At 44.5% G+C, this 18,601-nt stretch overlaps 1 protein-coding gene across 1 annotated transcript; it reads right to left on the reverse strand.

The window, feature by feature from the left end:
* Window positions 1-12,272: 12,272 nt before the first annotated feature.
* Window positions 12,273-16,847, reverse strand: UMAMIT25 (nodulin MtN21 /EamA-like transporter family protein). Its single transcript, XM_010272584.3, has 7 exons — window positions 16,523-16,847; window positions 15,035-15,097; window positions 14,747-14,863; window positions 14,346-14,595; window positions 13,667-13,825; window positions 12,870-13,021; window positions 12,273-12,724 (listed from the first exon to the last, which is right to left on the reverse strand). The coding sequence occupies exons 1-7, from the start codon at window positions 16,696-16,698 to the stop codon at window positions 12,553-12,555; spliced, it is 1,089 nt and encodes a 362-aa protein (XP_010270886.1). The 5' UTR covers window positions 16,699-16,847; the 3' UTR covers window positions 12,273-12,552.
* Window positions 16,848-18,601: the final 1,754 nt, after the last annotated feature.

The following is an 18,601-nucleotide window of genomic DNA, read 5'->3' on the forward strand; positions in this document are numbered from 1 at the left end:
GGTGTTATCTCAGGGACGGAGGCTCCAACGGTCAAGTTAGTCAAGTATGTATGAGGGGGTTGGACAAGGTCCGAGGTGAGAGCTCAGACGTGGTCACTCGAGAGTAAGAGAGCTAGAGAGCAGGAGTGAGCAAGATGGTTTACCTAGAGAGGGAGCACCTCTATTTATACTTGACCTTGCCTTGGGAGTGGTTGGCAATGGGTGGCCAGGATTGCATCCGGCCGATGCCACGTGATGCCATCCTAGGCCTTGTCGCATGCACCTATATCATTTGCTCCCACTCTCGAGGCTATAATGGACGAGATCTGATGGTGGGATGAGAGGAGACCGCGACTTTGGCAGAAGAGAATGCAACGATGTCGCTGGAAGGTGGCAGATGGTGCACCGGGCGAAGGCTTCAGCTTGGTTGAAGAGTGCATCGTCCAAAAGCACTGAGGCATCGGCCTCGGTTGCTGACAGCTCCCCTTGGTCATCTAGTGGTAGCTAGCTGCCTTGTAGTTGACTCCCTCTTAGGAGGATATTGGAGGGCTGAGGGCATAGAGTTGTGCCTTGTATGGGTGTGAGGCATCTGTGCTCGCCGGCCGTGCCCTTCACGGGTGCCATTATGGATCTGTACGTGGGACAAACGCCGGCGGTGATTGATCGTGACCGTACACGAGACGGGCGATCGGGTCACTTGGGTTGGGCCACTTCAGACCTGGGGTCGATTGGGCAAACCAGATGACTCACGCGTCGGTTCAGGAAGTCAGGTCGGTTACTCTGCGGCCATTGGATCAATTGGATCTGAGCCATTCATTCTTCTTTAAACAGGGTTGCTAGTTGAGGCGGTCGCTACCATTTATTGGCTTCCGCTCAAGTCTTCAGAGACCTCGACCACCTTCCAACCGAACCCTTAGCCTTCGTCTTCAACTCAAACTACTAGGTAAAGGACTTCTCTCATAGACATGCCGTACTCCGGTTCTGGTCCCGAATGCTATGAGCTTCCTGACCTTTCAGGTGCTAAATCATCCCATTCCACCTCATACAGTAGTAGCGAGAGTTCTAGAAGTGGGTCCGAGGGCTCGCCTCGGAGGCCTGAGGTCCAGGTACTGAGGGAGAAAACTACTCCTAGAGGCGTCGTGCGTGACTGGCGGGGCGGTGAATTTCCCGATGAAAGTACTGGTTCTACGTGGCCGAGGGGGCACAACTGCGCGCCACCCGAGCCTTGAGGACATAGCCAAGGCTGAGGCCTGAGGCATCACATTGATGCGCTATCCGCGCTCCGACCTGGATAGCGAACTCCATATGGAGCAAGTGAGGCCCCTTGCTGAGTTGTTCCACATTCCCGAGGGACATAGGCTTAGAGTCCCCGATGTAGGTGATAGACCTTGGAAGCCGGTCGAGGGGGAGGTGTGCGTGCATGAGCATTACCTCCACTTCAACCTCTAATTCCCCATTCATCCTCTCGTCTTCGAGCTCTTACATTGCTACAACATCTCCCTCAGTCAGCTTGCCCCCAACACCGTTAGGACCATTATTGTTGTGTTGGTGACGAACCGCTTTTGAGGTGTCTATGTAGCTGTAAACATCTTTCGATGCATGTTCATCCAGAGGAAGCACCTTGATGGGGCTGATATGTTCTACTTCCCGGGCCGACATGGTAGGGTGGCGGACAACACGTCGTTTGTCCACAACTGGAAGAAGAAGTATTTATTCGTGTCTTGTCCAAAGGGTTGGTCGTTCAGGTCTAATTGGGGGAAGTTGAACCTTGTAGCCAAGAGGATACAACCGTATTTTAAGGACAAGGAGGCCAATGCGATGACTCGGATTCGATTGACGGGGACAATTTGTGTCGAGCTCTTGGTGTCAGAGTAAGCCTTAGTTTGGCCTAGTCTCAGCCCTGCTCACCTCAGTAGGGGGGCTCCTACTGTCGGTTGTACACGTCGTCTTCATTTCTCCTTTTGCGTTGTGCACTGACACACCTCATGGTGTTCTGCAGGGATGCATGGAAACACCAAGGACAAGATAATGGAGATGGCAAAGTCCAAGAAGAGGACTTCGGGTGGTGGGCCTTCAAGGAAGCCAACGTTGAGGGAAACTACCACTACCACAAGGGAGCCTCCTCGGAAGACGACTCCTGCCGAGGTTGAGAGGAGGAAGGGGCCAGTCGAAGCCAAGAGGGGGAAGGAGCCCATCGAGGCTGAAAAAAGGAAGGAGCTTGCTCCTAAGAGACCTATCGAGCCCCTCCAACATCTGATGGGGAAGAGATTGGTAGCGAAGGAGCACCCAGCTGAGGGCACTGACGGGGTTCTAGCTAGTCGAGGCCCCATACTTCTTTGGACCATCGCGACGAAATGCCATTGATGACTTGATGGATCTTCCATCCTCACTAGAGCGTTCGTGAGGGCGACACTTTGAGCACCCTAGGGGTCGGCCAGGCCCTGTTGACCAGGATGCTCCCTATTGGGGACAGGCAGTCCTAGACCCAGGTGAGCATGCAGAGCGTCCGGGACACCCTTTTGGATCGACTGGCCGAGATGAGTTTCCTCTTCTCTAACACTTAGCCAAATTTCCTCCTTTTCTTGTTCTTCCTTAGCTAACGGTCGTTTCTTCTTTGCAGGCATCTTCAACTACCGTTGGCCTTTGTGACAAAGTTGAGGTCCTCTTATAGCAACTGAGGACCTCAGAGGAGAATAGGGAGCAACTAGACAACAACTGATTGAGGCAGAGAATGGCTGAGAGGTGGCCATCCGTGTGATGCATGAGGAGCGTGCCCGCCGGATTCACTAGGCGAGGGAACGAAGAGAGGCTCGAGGCCATCGAGAAGAGAACTCAGGAGGCCTCGACCTAGGCTCGAGCCTTGAGGAGTGGAGGCCAATGACACCAAAGACCCGAGCCTTGAGGACATAGCCAAGGCTGAGGCCTGAGGCGTCACATTGATGCGCTATCCGCGCTCTGACCTGGATAGCGAACTCCATATGGAGCAAGTGAGAACCCTTGCTGAGTTGCTCCACATTCCCGAGGGCTATAGGCTTAGAGTCCCCGATGTAGGTGATAGACCTTGGAAGCCGGCCGAGGGGGAGGTGTGCGTACATGAGCATTACCTCCACTTCGACCTCTAATTCCCCATTCATCCTCTCGTCTCTGAGCTCTTACACTGCTACAACATCTCCCTCAGTTAGCTTGCCCCCAACACCGTTAGGACCATTATTGTTGTGTTGGTGATGGCCCGCTTTTGAGATGTCTATGTGGCTGTAAACATCTTTCGATGCATGTTCATCCTGAGGAAGCACCTTGATGGGGCTGATATGTTCTACTTCCCGGGCCGACATGGTAGGGTGGTGGACAACACGTCGTTCGTCCACAACTGGAAGAAGAAGTATTTATTCGTGTCTTGTCCAAAGGGTTGGTCGTTCAGGTCTAGTTGGGGGAAGTTGAACCTTGTAGCCAAGAGGATACAACCGTATTTTAAGGACAAGGAGGCCAACATGATGACTCGGATTCGATTGACGGGGACAATTTGCGCCGAGCCCTTGGTGTCAGAGTAAGCCTTAGTTTGGCTTGGTATCAGCCCTGCTCACCTCAGTAGGGGGGCTCCTACTGTCGGTTGTACATGTCGTCTTCATCTCTCCTTTTGCATTGTGCTCTGACACACCTCATGGTGTTCTGCAGAGATGTAGGGAAACACCAAGGACAAGATAATGGCGATGGCAAAGTCCAAGAAGAGGACTTCGGGTGGTGGGCCTTCAAGGAAGCCAACGTTGAGGGAAACTACCACTACCACAAGGGAGCCTCCTCGGAAGAAGACTCCTGCCGAGGTTGAGAGGAGGAAGGGGCCAGTCGAAGCCTAGAGGGGGAAGGAGCCCGTCGAGGCTGAAAAAAGGAAGGAGCTTGCTCCTAAGAGACCTATCGAGCCCCTCCAACATCTGAGGGGGAAGAGATTGGCAGTGAAGGAGCACCCAGCCGAGGGCACTGACGGGAGCTCTCATCTGGTGAGAGAGCGTCCACGCGAGGGTGTTGCTAGGGGTTCTCGCTAGTCGCGGCCCCATACTTCTTTGGACCATCGCGACGAAATGTCGTTGATGACTTGATGGATCTTCCATCCTCACTAGAGCGTTCAAGAGGGCGGCACTTTGAGCACTCTAGGGGTCGGCCGGGCCCTGTTGACTGGGATTCTCCCTGTTGGGGACAGGCAGTCCTAGACCCAGGTGAGCATGCAGGGCATCTGGGACACCCTTTTGGATCGATTGGCCGAGATGAGTTTCCTCTTCTCTAACACTTGGCCAAATTTCCTCCTTTTCTTGTTCTTCCTTAGCTAACGGTCGTTTCTTCTTTGCAGGCATCTTCAACTACCGTTGGCCTTTGCGACAAGGTTGAGGTCCTCTTATAGCAATTGAGGACCTCGGAGGAGAAGAGGGAGCAACTAGAGCAGCAACTGATTGAGGCAGAGAATGGCTGAGAGGCGGCCATCCGTGTGATGCATGAGGAGCGTGCCCACCGGATTCTCTAGGCGAGGGACTGAAGAGAGGCTCGAGGCCATCGAGAAGAGAGCTGAGGAGGCCTCGACCTAGGCTACTAAAGAATGGAAGACCACCAAGGCATATGCAATAGAGATGGCCTAATTCGGTGTCATCTCTTACTTAGAGGGCATCGAAGACACCAAGGCCCAGGTGTTAGCGCCACTGCCTGACTTTGATATTATCCAGCTAGGAGTCCAGCCTGATCTGATGGCACCATTGGTAGAAGGGACGGTGCAGCCCTTTGAGGGCTAGGATGATGATGAACAGCCCGTGAAAACTGAAGCAGCTGAGGAGAATGTTGAAGTCGAGGCTTGAAGGGCTATGAAGTCTCCTTTTGTCTATCATTCCTTACTTCTATTTGTTTACTTGGTTATTTTTTGTAAGGGGCTCAACCTCCCCCATCCGATGTCATTTTTTTGTAAAGCTCAAAAGTGATACATCAATGAATGAAACGAACTTTTTGTCTAACTTGTGCCTTTTTCTTCTTTAGTTCTTTGTACTTTCTTTTTGATGTCCTAGGGGTCAGTGCCCCCCTCTGAGAGGTCAAAAGTAGCAAAAATCAGTTGCTTGTTACTTAGGAATTTAAGCTAAGGGAGTCAAGCCGAGGCCGAGCTTCACTGCCCAGGGCTCGGGGCCCCTTTCCTTCGCTAAGGAAAGGGAGGCGAATGCCTCAGCTCACCTGGCTTTCTCTTCGTCCCTGTCAAGGTGGTTAGGCCGAGGCCGAGCTTCATCGTCGAGGGTTTGGGGCTCCTTTCCTAGCAAAAAGGAGAAGGATGTGAATGCCTTAGCTTACCTAGCCTAACTTTCCTTAGGAACTTAAAGTATGGACCCGAGTAAAATCGAGGCCCCAGAAATGGTGCATGCCCGAGGTCACGGGGTGTTTCCTGCCTTTGCGATGTAGCTTGTCCATTTTGGTGTATTTGTTCATTAGGTAGTGGGCCAACATTGCAGGCTGATACCATGGCCAAGGTCCTTGAGGTTCTCTGCCTTAGCAAAAACGTGAGTAGGTGTATGACTCTTTGAGAGCTGTATGCCTTTGTCGTCATCCAGTCCGAGCATATAACGTTGGTAAAGGTTGTGTGCTATGGCTAGTCGTGCGGCCGAGGGGTCTTGACACTTAGTTGGAGTAGAAACGTTTACACTAAAATTGGAGCTGAGGTAGGAGGAACTTTGCACTTTTCATTGATAAGTTCTTTGTACAAAAGATTACACATTCATTGATAGTACATCCAGAGGTTGTCGGAATTCCGAGTACAAGGTACCGTCTTCCGCACAAGTACTCTAGCCAAAAGGTGTCGAGGCTGACCACCTGCTTGATCCTATAGGGTCCTTCCCAGTTGGGGCCACGCTTTCCAACACTGGGCTCGAGCACCATGACCTTCCTGAGGATGAGGTCACCCTCTTTTAAGTGTCACTCTTTCACTCGAAAGTTGTAATATCAGGCGACCCTTTGCTAATAGGCCGTAACTCTGAGTTGAGCCTATTCTTGAACGCCTTCCAACAGGTCTAGATTGTTTATGAGTTTTTCATCATTCTCAGCCTCATTGTACGCCTCAGTTCGAAGCATCAATTAGCTGATCTCTACTAGGATGATGGCCTCAGTCCCGTAAGTTAGGTTGAACGGGGTCTCATCCGTAACTATCCTAGGTGTCATTTGATAGGCCATAGGACATTACATAACTAGTCGGCCCAGAGGCCTTTGGCTCTATCCAATCTTGTATTAAGTCCTTCCAAGATGTTTCTGTTAGTTACCTCAGCTAGGCCGTTGGTTTGGGGGTAACCTATCGAGGTGTACTGCTGCTTGGTGTCGAGACTCGTGCACCACTCTTTGAATTTGGCATCGTCGAATTGCTTTTCGTAGTCGGTGATGAGCAAGTGGGAGATGGTGAAGCAATAGATGGAATTTTTCTAGAAGATATTTTGGACCACCTTGGTCGTAATGGTCACCAAGGGCTCGACTTCGACCACTTAGTGAAATAGTCTATTGCGCTGGTGAGGTACTTCCTATTCCCCGTGGCTTGAGGGAAGGGGCTGAAGAGGTCCATTCCCCATTTGGAGAAGAGCCATGGACTGCTAAGGGTCGAGAGGATTATGGCTGGCCGATGGGAGATGTTGGAATGTCTCTAGCATCGGTCACACTTCTGCACTAGCTCGGCTGCATCTTTCTGTACGGTCGACCAAAAGTAACCTTGCCTTAGTGCTTTTTGTGCTAATGCTCTACCTCTGAGGTGGTTGCCGCAGATGCCTTCGTGGATCTCCCAGAGCACATACTCGCCCTCCTCCTAATGGAGGCATCGGAGGTAGGGTAAGGTAAAAGATCTTTTGTAAAGCTTTCCTTCGAGCACAGTGTAGTGGGTTGCCTACCGTCGGACTCTCCATCCAACAGGACTCGGCGTGCACTAGGAGCACCTATATCTCTTCAATGTTGGGTCGTGCTAGCTTCTCAACGTGTGTAGTGTAGCCAAGGGCCAAACCCGAGGTACTTGTCAACTTGGGTAGGGCATCAACCCTCATGTTCTTGGCCCGTTGGACCTATTACAAGGCAAGGTGTTGGAAGTGTTGGGCTAGCTCTTGTACCTTGGCTAAGTACTTAGCCATGTTTGGTTCTCTGGCCTCGTATTCATCATTTACTTGGTTCACCACCAACTGAGAGTCACTGAAGACTTCGATGTGTTGGGCTCTGAGATCTTTGGCAAGTTGTAGTTCGACAGGCAGGGCCTCATACTCGACTTCGTTGTTGAAGGCTGGGAAACCAAATCTCAATGCATACTCTACCTCGTTGTCACCCGAGGTGAGAAGTATGTGGCCTGCTCCACTTCCTTAAGCATTGGAGGATCCATCTACAAACAATCTCCAGGTCGCCCAAGGTTCCTCACCTTCCGCGAGAGTTTGGTTGAGGGATTTGCTGAGGGTACACTCTACCAGGAAGTCCACTTAGGCTTGTGCTTTGATGGCATGTCTCAGTTGGTAGTGTAAGTTGAACTCTGACAGCTCAATAATCCATTTGGTCAGCCGACCTGAGGTCTCAGGCTTGGTGAGAAAAACTTGAGGGGTTGGATGGTTAGCACTGTGATGCTATGAACTTGGAAATAGGGCTTAAGTTTCCAAACAGAGACCACCAATGCGAAGGCCATTTTCTGCACTTTAGGGTATCGGGTCTCAGCATCGCAGAGGACGTTGTTGACGTAATAGATTGGCCACTGCACACCTTCGTCCTCTCACACTAGAACAGAACTAACGGCCTCACCCCGACCGAGAGGTATAGGAACAACGTTTCTCTGGGAAGGGGCCGTGTGAGCAGAGGGGGCAAGGTGAGTTAAGACTTCAACTCATCAAAGGCTTTATGGAATTCTTCAACCCATTGGAAGTCCTTCAGCTTCTTGATGGCTCAAGAGAAGGGTATGCAGCAGTCGGTCAACTTTGACATGAATCGATTGAGGGCAGCACTTGGTTGGTGAGCCTTTGTGTTTCTTTGATGAACCGAGGTGGCTCAATGTCAAGTATGGCCTGAATCTTCTCTAGGTTGGCTTCTATACCTCATTGAGTGATAACGAAACCTAAGAATTTTCTTGAGGTGATGCCGAAAGCACATTTATTGGGATTAAGCTTCATGTTGTACTTCCTCAGTGCTGTGAAGGTCTCATCTAGGTCTGAGGTATGCTAGTCAGCCTTCAGTTTCTTCACCACCATGTCATCCACATAGGCTTCGACGTTTCTTCCCATATGATCATTGAAGAGTTTGTTTACAAGTCGTTGGTAGGTTGCTCCAGGATTCTTTAGGATGAAGGGCATGAGCTTGTAGCAATAGGTGCCATGCTCTGTGATGAACGAGGTCTTCTCCTCGTCCTCGGCTTGCATTTTGATCTGGTTGTTTCCGAAGAAGGCATCCATGAAGCTTAGTAGCTCGTACCCTGTGATGGTGTCGACGAGGTGGTCGATCTTCGGTAAAGGAAAATTGTCTTTGGGAAAAGCTCGGTTGAGGTCTGTGAACTCAATACAGATTCTTCATTTCTCGTTAGCCTTCTTAACCATGACCACATTGGACAACCAGTTAGAATAGTGTACCTCCCGGATGAAGCGGCATCAAGTAGCTTTTCTACCTCGTGTCCGATGGCTTTCCAACACTCCGGTGCAACATTCCTCTTTTTTCTACGAAATTGGCTTACATCTTGGGTCCATGCTTAACCTGTAAGTAATGACCGAGGGGTCAATTTCGGTCATGTCAGTGGAAAGGGTGTCTAGAGGAAGGATGGACCCGACGCGCATCGTCTTCTTGGGCTCAACTTCATTTAGGGGAACCGAGACAAGGTCCTCGGATGGCTGGCCTCAACTCGCTGGTTCATCCCAGAGGTCAAGCCCTTCTAACAGTAGGGCTTCTATATTCTTGCCTTTTAGTGCCGCCACATAGCACTGTCTGGCTGTCTGCTGGTTCCCTTGGACGACTTTGAGGTGGTAGGAGGATGGCTGCCTTGAGTGCATGAAGGATCAGCCTCCCGACGATGGCATTATATGGTGAGCCTATCTTTACTACCAAGAGCTCAGTGGTTTGATGACGGCTCTAGAGAAGCCGACTAGTGGCATGCCGACCGGTTGCAACCGATTTGGTGCCAGCTTCATCTTCTCGAATGTATCGTAGAAGATGATGTTCATTGATGATCCGTTGTCTACGAGTATTCTCTTTACCATGTAATTGGCGAAGGTCATCGACACCACCAATGCATCATCATGGGGGACCAAGACTCCCTTTAGGTCATCGTCCGAGAAAGATATGACATCGTTTGTCTTTAGCTTATTGGGCATTGGGCTCTGGATGCTAAGTTTCTTGGCATAGGCCTTTTGGGCTAAGGCCAAGGCTCCACCCAAGGTCATGCCCCCTGCGATGACGTCGATGACCCGACTAAGGTGTGCTGCTGTTGTTGTGAGGACGGGCAACCGATATCGCCGCCCACATACTCCTTCAAGTGGCCATGGCAGATGAGGGATCCAATCTCATTTTTGAGTTCATAGCAGTCCTCACTATCATGGCCGATGCCATGGTAGTACTTGTAGTATTTCTTTGGGTTACCCCTCTTAGGGTTCCTCTTCATCTTGATTGGCCACTTCATGTATTCCTCCTTCCCTACTTGCATAAGGATATGCATTTGGGTGGAGTTGAGTGGTGTGTATTTGTTGAAGGATGGGGCTGATGGCTTCTTGTCAGCGTCCTTGTGGTTGTTTTGGTGGTTGTGGCGCGACCGTCTCTATCCTTTCTCTTCTTCTTTGAGGCCCCTCGGTTGGGGTCGGCCTCGTTCTCTTGGAGGTGCTCACCAGCCGAGGCCTCCTCTACAGCGATGTACTTCTGTGCCTTCTTCAAAAATTCTGCCTTGTTCTTGGGCAATGTCTTGGCAACGAAACACTTGAGGGGTACGAGCTAAAGGCCATTGATGACGGCATGCATGGAGACTGAGGAGTCGAGGTCTTGGACCTCGAGTTCTTCCTTCTTAATGTGGTCGATGTAAGACCAGAGGCTCTCTTCGTGCTTCTGTCAGATTGACATGAGGGAGACGACGGTCTTCTAGCACCGTCGGTTGCTAACGAAGTGGGAGAGGGAGAGGTCGACGAATTGTTCCTACAAATTGATGGACCGACGGTAATGTGAAAAACCATCTACATGCTTCTCCCTTGAAAGTAGCCTGGAAAGCTCAGCATGTCAGGGCGTCAGAGTACCCGTAGAGAAGCATGAGCACTTGGAAGCTTTCCAAGTGGTCGTCCGAGTTGGTGGTTCCATCATATGTCTCTAGTGTGGGAGCCTTGAAGAGAGGTGGAAGTGGCTCTGAGGTGATGGAGTCAGTGAAGGTGTCAATTCTAGTGGATGAGGGGTTCTAACTGGTGGAGACATCACCTTGCCCCTCCTTCACCTATCGGAGCTTGTCTTTCATGGCGCTGATCTGCGCCTGTAGGTTGTCGATTTGTTTATCGATGGGGGCCCCAGGCATCGTCCTTGTCCTCTCTAACGTGGAAAAGGCCAGCCCAGTTCCTGAAAATTTTGGATGCTGGTATGTCCTGGTTTCTTCAGGCTTGGCAGTCGTTGAGGAGGTTGTAGAGGTCCGATACTAGCAAGGGAAAGGCGTGGAGTCGGCCTCCAACCCTCGGAGGAGGACTGTAGTGACTAGAGCACCCGCCTTCGTCCCGGTGGCTCCCTGCACGGTTGTAACAGTCATGGTCCTGACGGTTGTCGCGGGACCCAGTTACATCATCTCCCCATTGGCCGGAGAGGCAAAAAGTCTTTGATGGCTTGCTTGCACGTCGGCTACTACTGTTAGATGCTAAGGGGTTAGATTTGCAAGGGCCGAGGGGTCGCTAGACCAACGGAGCACGAGTAGAGCATCCATTGTACTGCCCCTGGCTCCCAACGGGGCTGCTACCTTGTGGACGACCTCCTGTCAGGCGCTTCAGCTGGTCTAGTCTTTGTGTTATATTGTCTAGTTTATCAAGGACCATTCTGAATTGGTCCATGGTGACCAGGTTCTGAGCATTTGGATTATTGTCTTGTTTATCAGCCATTGTTGAAAGCTTAATTGTTTTGAATTAAGTATTCACTTAGGGAATGTCTTAGCAACGCTTCCCACAAACTGCAGTAATTGTTGCTGCCAAAGATAGGCCAAGGGTAATGATAAATCTACTTCCTTAGCCGAGGTTGATATGTCCAACCCGAGAGCAAGAAATCACACGTCAGAGGCCCTAGGTATTATCCCAGAGGCAAAGGCTCCAACGGTCCAATTAGTCAAATGTGTACGAGGGGTTGGACAAGATACGATGTGAGAACTCAGACGAAGTCACTCAATAGCAAGAAAATTGGAAAGAATGAGTGAACAAGATAATTTACTTGGAGAGGGGGCACCTCTTGCCTTTGAGAATGGTTGGAGATAATTAACAATGGGCAACCGGGATTGCATTCGGCCAATGCCACATGGCACCGTCTTAGGCCTTATCGCATGCGCCTATATCAATATAAATTAATATAATATCAGAGACTATTTAATCAAGTAATCTAGTATGGACCTAGGACCAAGGATTCCATATCATTTATCTTTTCGAAAATTGTCTTCAATTAATTTGTCTTGTGGTTTTCGGTAGCATGGGAATTACTTTTAAACTTCTAACGTTTAACTTTTCAGAGGTCATTATTTATTTGGTTTTAAATATTCATAATCTCCCTTTAAACACATTCAACAGTAAATTAAGAGGTTATTTCAACAATGTTAACCTCTTATAATGTTGCCATTGGCCACGAAAGCCCCAAATAATCTTCCCATTGATGATATATAATTTCAATGTATAATATATAGCATTAAACAGAACAAAGTATTGTAGGTGGGATATCATTTATGTGACAAAGCTTAAATGATGAAATTGATGAATAATATAATACATTATATATAATATATTATATTATATTACATTTAATACATTATTATGATATAGTTATGTGATATATTTGAAAAGGTAAAACAATAAAATAGACATTTTTCAGAAATCAACATTCAAAGATACTGAACAGATTTTCATCATATTTAGAACATATATATATATATAATTATCCTTTATTTATTTGTTTGAGAAAGATATAAATGTATCCAAAAGTTTCAATAATATATTCAATTTAATTATTTTAATTTAATTAATAAAAATATCATAAATATGTCTAATTTAGTTATTACTATTATTGTCATTATCTAGAATTGACAGTACAAAATACACCAAGTAGTATATATATTAAGATTGGAAATCGAATTTACCAACCACCACCATATATATATTAAAATTACTGAAATTTAACATTTAAGGCGGGCCCAAATTACAAGTAAAGCTACTAAATCGATTACATGGCCATTTACCACCACCGGAAGAGAAACACAAGGGGTACAATAAAAACTACAATGGCTTTTTTTTCTTTTCTTTTCTGAAAAAGAGAACTGTAAAAATTTGCAGCTTCTCTCCTTCCTTCATGATCCACAGATGTCACTCAATAGAATGCTTGCTGACCTCTCTTGACATCAATTCAGCTTGTATCTCAAGCACGGCCATTTGAATACACAGGTAGTTCCAATTTACCTTTCTCCTTATCCTCTTCTCCTTCTAAGCTCAAGTTCTTTTCATCAACACTGTTTTTCTCTTTCATCTCCATATCCTTGCCCCATAGGACGGCATATAGCCCCATGACTATCAGCACAGATCCTACAACACTGAAACAAGATGAAATTAAACCATTCAATCAATTTACCCTTTTCTTTTTTCTTGTTTTTTCTTTCAAATTTCGATATATAAATTGAATGGATTGGCATTAAGAAATCTGGTGCTAGGAAACTACTATATTATGGGAGAATTTACCTTCCCATATACAACTTGTCTGCTAGTAGTGCCCATCCAATTACAGCCACGATGACCAATAAAAGTGGGCTGAATGCAGAAACATAGAGAGGACCCTTCTTTTCAATACACCATGACATTAGGTAAATTGCAAAAGCAGATGCCACAAGCCCCTGAAATCATGGTTAATAAGGTTTATCGAGCACATTTGATCTGTACTCTCAAATTCTAAATCAAAATGAACATATAAAGTGGCTATGAGCATCCCCATGAAGAAATCAAGCCCTTGATTTAGAAAAGCTGCTAACAATTTATATTGAGGATCCGCTTCTCCAATGTAAATTGTTTCTTTATTGTATAAAGTTCCAAGAACAAAACCAAACCACTAGCTGGTTTGAAAACAAATTAATTCTTAAAACAGAAACACATAAAACATATTCATCGTTAATATGTGGTTTTTGTTTTCAAAACTAAGATCAAAGACATGTTCTTGATTTCTAGTTTAAAGAACATGATTTCATTAGATTACTTAATATCACGTTCCATCAATTATATTAATTTTTATATAACATAATTTGTGTTTTTTTTTAAACATGTATTGTTTTTTACATAAAACCAACTTTTTTTTGGCTTTCCAAGACCAAAACACAATTCAACAACATATTTTTACTTTTTTTGTTGGTGTGGAAATATCAAAATAAAACAAATGAAAACAAAAGTATTTTTGTTGTAGAAAACGCCCTTAATGAGTTGATTAAAATAATGTTTGTAACTGTAATCAATCATGATACACAACAATATTAGTTTATGAAGCATACACTGTACAAAGATGTAATGAGTCTGATGCTTGAATGCAAAGACCATGCAGAAACTTGGTGATCGGCTGTGACTGCAATGATGCCACATTCAATGCTTCCCATGAGACACATTAATGCTGTGCTTGAATAAGGAGCTGAGAATGTCTCGCTCACTTTGGCCTGAAATCATTGCACGTGAACTTTCAATACCCTCAAATTATATTAATTCACAAGTTAGATAATAGCATTCGTTACTATATAATCTCCTTACTTAGTTTGATCCCAATTGTACATCTATGAAAGTGAGGTTTTCAATTAGGGTCTGTTCATTACTTAGGTGAAAACACTTGTTCAGACAAATGCATTTATCCGTGTTTTGATCAAAATTGTTCCCAAGTAAATAAAAGAATAAACAATTAACCACTGCTACCCATAAATTTTCAGAATTAAAAAGGGCAATTTTTTTTTTTGTAGTTCTATGATATTTTTGCAACTTTTCCCTCAAATGAAAAGGTTATTCATCTCTACGAGAGATAGATATCACTTAGCCATAAAAAACAATTTACTGTAAAATGTATAATTATCAAAAGTCGAACAAAGGTTATTGATCAACGGGAATAATGGCCTCACATAATTCTTCTATACAATTTACACTACTACCAATACTCAAATGGAATGAACCAAGAATTAAAATCCTTACCTGCATTATAAACCATGCTCCCCAGGAAATGACGCTTGCAATCAAAATTAAAGAGCCCAAAAGCGTGACCTTGTCATTGCTAGACCCACTTTCCGTTATACTATCCACATATCTCCAGTGGATAGCCGAGTCCGGTATGGGGATACGGATTCCTTTATAAAATGACATTAGCATTGCACCTCCTACACACATTACCGTACCCAATACTTTGGCTTGCCCTGCTTTCCTCCTCAGTCCCACTTTCTCCATTCTATAAACAACAAATTAAAAGACCCATTTTTAGCTTATTCAGCAAAAAGCCAAGATAAAGCGTTTTGGATCGGGCTTAGCTTAGGTTATGAAATCGGGTACGGGTTCGGGTTCAACCCTCTCCAAATGAAAGAATTGAATCAAGGCAATACCCGAATGGAACAGCCATGATGAAAGTCACAGCGGGTAATAAATTAGTCAATGCACATCCAATGGTTGGCGTGGAATATTTGAGCCCAATAAAATAAAGGCACTGGTTCCCGGCTATCCTGCAAATGCAAGCGAATTATCAGTCTTAATTTCAAAAAACAAAAAACAAGATCCAACGTACATTAGTCATCCACGTAGACTTGTCCAAATTTAGAGAACTAAGATTTATACTTTTATAATTAACTAATAATTATTTTAAAATGAAAACTATAAGAACAAAAAGAACTTACCCAAACAAGGAGGATAGAAAAATCTGAAAGAGAGTGGCTGATGTGATCCTCGGTCTTGTTTTCCTACACCAGTCAGCAATAGACATTTTAAGAAGAAATTAGGTCAAAAATAAGGACGGAGATACCTTATAGATAAATAATGGGTGATCATGGATTGACTCGGGCTTTGTATCTATGATAAGGGTTATAACTCAAATCCAAGTCTACATTTTTCAAATTACCCAATTTTGTTAAGTGGAAGTTGGTGAAAAAACCGTGTCACCATTGACTTAAATTTTAAACTACTCAAACGAGCAACCGAAAAAATCCAATACCCAATAAGTGTATTTTTCTATGCATATTCATATCTATCAAGTTTTGGGGAAGGTTATACATATAAATCGACCCCCAATAAAAAAAATTTTGACTCCACCACCACAGTCAGAGGTACAATAAACGAACAAGAAAGGAAGCTAGGTTTTTCATTTCAATATTAATGGAAGTGTTCCGTCTACGAAGGCGTGTTACAGTCCCATTATATAGGCTTGAACTGGCCCGCCCCGACTCTCACCAGTTTTAAATTAGCACGCATCTTCACCTTGTTTTCTGGTAAATTTTCGAGGATACACGTAACATATTCTTTAAATTCTAATCATAAATACATAAACAACAAAAATTAGTATATAAAAGATATATTTTATATATAATAAATATAGCATTAGAATCTTTTAAAATACGTATATGTATAAATTTATATTTAAAAATAAGATGTTCTATCATGCCCGATCCGTAAAGATCAGATACACGGCAGGCTTCTCGAGAGAACTTTGGACTTTTGGAGTAACCGGGTAATTCCAGCCCGAATCCAAGTTCGGATCCTCTAGTGACTGATCCTCCCGTGACTGTCAAGATAAAAATGGTCCGTAATACAGAAATGGAAGGTGGACTGCTTTCAGCTGCGAAGAATAACTGAAATAGCATTATTGACTTCTTTAGATTTCCAATAAAGGAATAGGGTTAGTTGATTACTTGTTGTTGAGTTGGAACTTGTAATAAATTCAAGGACATTTCGGTCAATAAAAATATCAAAATTTCGCTCTTCGTATCTCAAGTCTAAGCTAAGCTCTATAGGATTCTACTCAAGATGGCTCAGTTGTTGCAGAAAAATCTCCTCCATTGATGAACTGATAGGAGCTTCATTTTCGAATTATGAGAGAAAGAGAGGAAGAAGAAAGAAACGAAAAGAGAAAGGTAAAATTCAGTCAAAGCAAAGAAAGAAAGAATTCAATCACAAAGATTGACCAAATGAGAAGAAGAGAGAAACTGTAGCGGCTCATATTAACAAGGTTATTTTCTCTTTTACATACGTGAGATGTATAGATGAATAACTCTCCCAGAAACTCATGGAGAAGCCTAGCAAGTAGCAAGAAAGAAACATAAAGAAGCGGCAACTCTCATAGAGAAACCTAGCAAGAAAAATAAAGTAGGAGTGAATATATTTATATATACCTCTCCCAGAAATAGGCAAATGGACTGATTATAATGGTCGCGACGATCTGTCGGTAAGTAACCATGACAAGAGGGCTCATGCCGGAATCTATGGCCAGCTTGCTCAGAATGTTCATTCCAGCATAGCCTATTTGAACCATGATCATGGCTATACAGGGCAAGAACTCTCTCATCATCTTGTTGCGTGTAAGTATATTGAATATGGATCGATAGGTTGAAGAAATTAGAAACCAGAAGCAACAGAGAAGAAGAGACGGAGATAGAGAGAGAGACTGGCCGGCAGCCTGGCTGATAGAGAAAAACTGAAGAGAGAAGGTGGGAATCCAAGAGAGAGGGAGGAATGATATTTATAGGGAGGGAGTAATTCTGTTAAAAATTAACAAAAGAAGAAAGAAAGGAGGAGACAGGCCAATTTCCAATAACATGATTTCACTTTCGCACATTTTACTCATAAAAGAGTAATGAAATTAACCGTCAGGTTTCTTCCACCACCTGGGCTTCTGCATGGGACAAGCAATTTCCCACTCACTTATGGCTTTTTCTCTTGTCTTCCCCAGAAAACCCCCGTCTTATTTAAGAAAGAATGTCCCCATATCATTAAATCCTGTAAAGGCATCTTTGTATAGATTGATGACCAGATTCCATCCGCAGTTAAACATCAGCAGCAGAATACCTGGTGCTTCATCACCATGATTGGGACTATGGAATATATGTGATGTGTGGGGTCATCACTCAAAATGCCATGGAGATATGCTCTTTCAGCCAATCAAGGAGCGTTTTAACACCACGCTTTCGCTGTTACAACGCTCCAGCAGAAAATTCGCACCCGATGCAATCATGAATCATGAACACCTCAGAATCTTGTTGCAGCGTGAAGGGCGGTTGATCAGGTGCTGCTTGGATCCACCAAATAAACGTACAACACTTGTTGATAAGCATGACCGACCGACTGATTGTAATGCTTCAATGTAATCATAGACCCACTTTTAGAGCTGATGATACAGCTGAGGAATCTGAAAAAGAATTAATGAAAACCATTTAATACACAACTAACCGAGTACAGGAACGGCTAACAAGTTGTGCCCAAGAATCCAAGATGGACGGCCCAAAAAGAGGGGCCACTACTGCGTACTTCTAGGCTGGGTCCCACTTCAACTGAATGTTTCTTGTATTAGAGGTGCGCTGTAGGCAGGATGAAGCGCAGAAGTAAATTACAAATTCACAACGATCCATACCAAATGCAGTAAGTAACTCTGTTGGTCTAAGTGATGAGCTTTTCGCCTTTTCCTTTCTTTGTATTAGACCAAAAGAAAGAAAAAAATAGGGCTCCATTAAACCCAATTTTGCATGGGCTAGCTTCTGTGAACACTTTCTGTGATCTAACAACAATACAAGCAGTGACAAGTCTCTGGCCATAGTTAATGAATGACAAACTGTTAGAAAAATGGGCAGCATTTTAAGGGGATTGAGAGCCACAGGCCATTGGCCAACGCCTCAGCAAAGGCTTTTTACGCTTGATTCTCTAGAAACTACGGATATGTTTTGGTTTTACAGTTGAAGCTGGAATCTGAACCGAAATTGGAATGGTCTATTTTCTGGCCTGTTTGGTTTAGATAGGAATAGAATCAGTTGAAACGGGATATTCCTTCCACACAAGGAAGGGGGCTATTCCAATTTTGCCCAATTAAATAGTTGGAATCATTCCAATTTCTCATTCTAGACCCCTATTCCTGCAAATTAAACCGACCCTAAGGTTCAGTTTGAAAAAAGTATAAATACAAATACATACAAAATAATACAAAGGGTTTGCAGCCTACAAATTTATATTTTCAGTATAGATCTTTATATTTCTTTAAATTTATATAATATGGGTATGTAGATATATTCATAAAGTATTATTATTTATTATTATTATTAAACAACAAATACATTTGATATTGTATATGGTGAACAAAACGGCTTCTTTGGGACTTGAACTTATGGCTATCTAGTAAAGAGATTTGTTTAGCAATTTTAGTAAAGAGAAATGACATTCAAACCTATTAATAGATACATATTAATTTTATGTAAATATAAGCA

The sequence above is a fragment of the Nelumbo nucifera genome, chromosome 3 (genome assembly GCF_055504915.1).
Source record: "Nelumbo nucifera cultivar China Antique chromosome 3, China Antique-T2T, whole genome shotgun sequence".
In the NCBI taxonomy this organism is placed as follows: domain Eukaryota; kingdom Viridiplantae; phylum Streptophyta; class Magnoliopsida; order Proteales; family Nelumbonaceae; genus Nelumbo; species Nelumbo nucifera.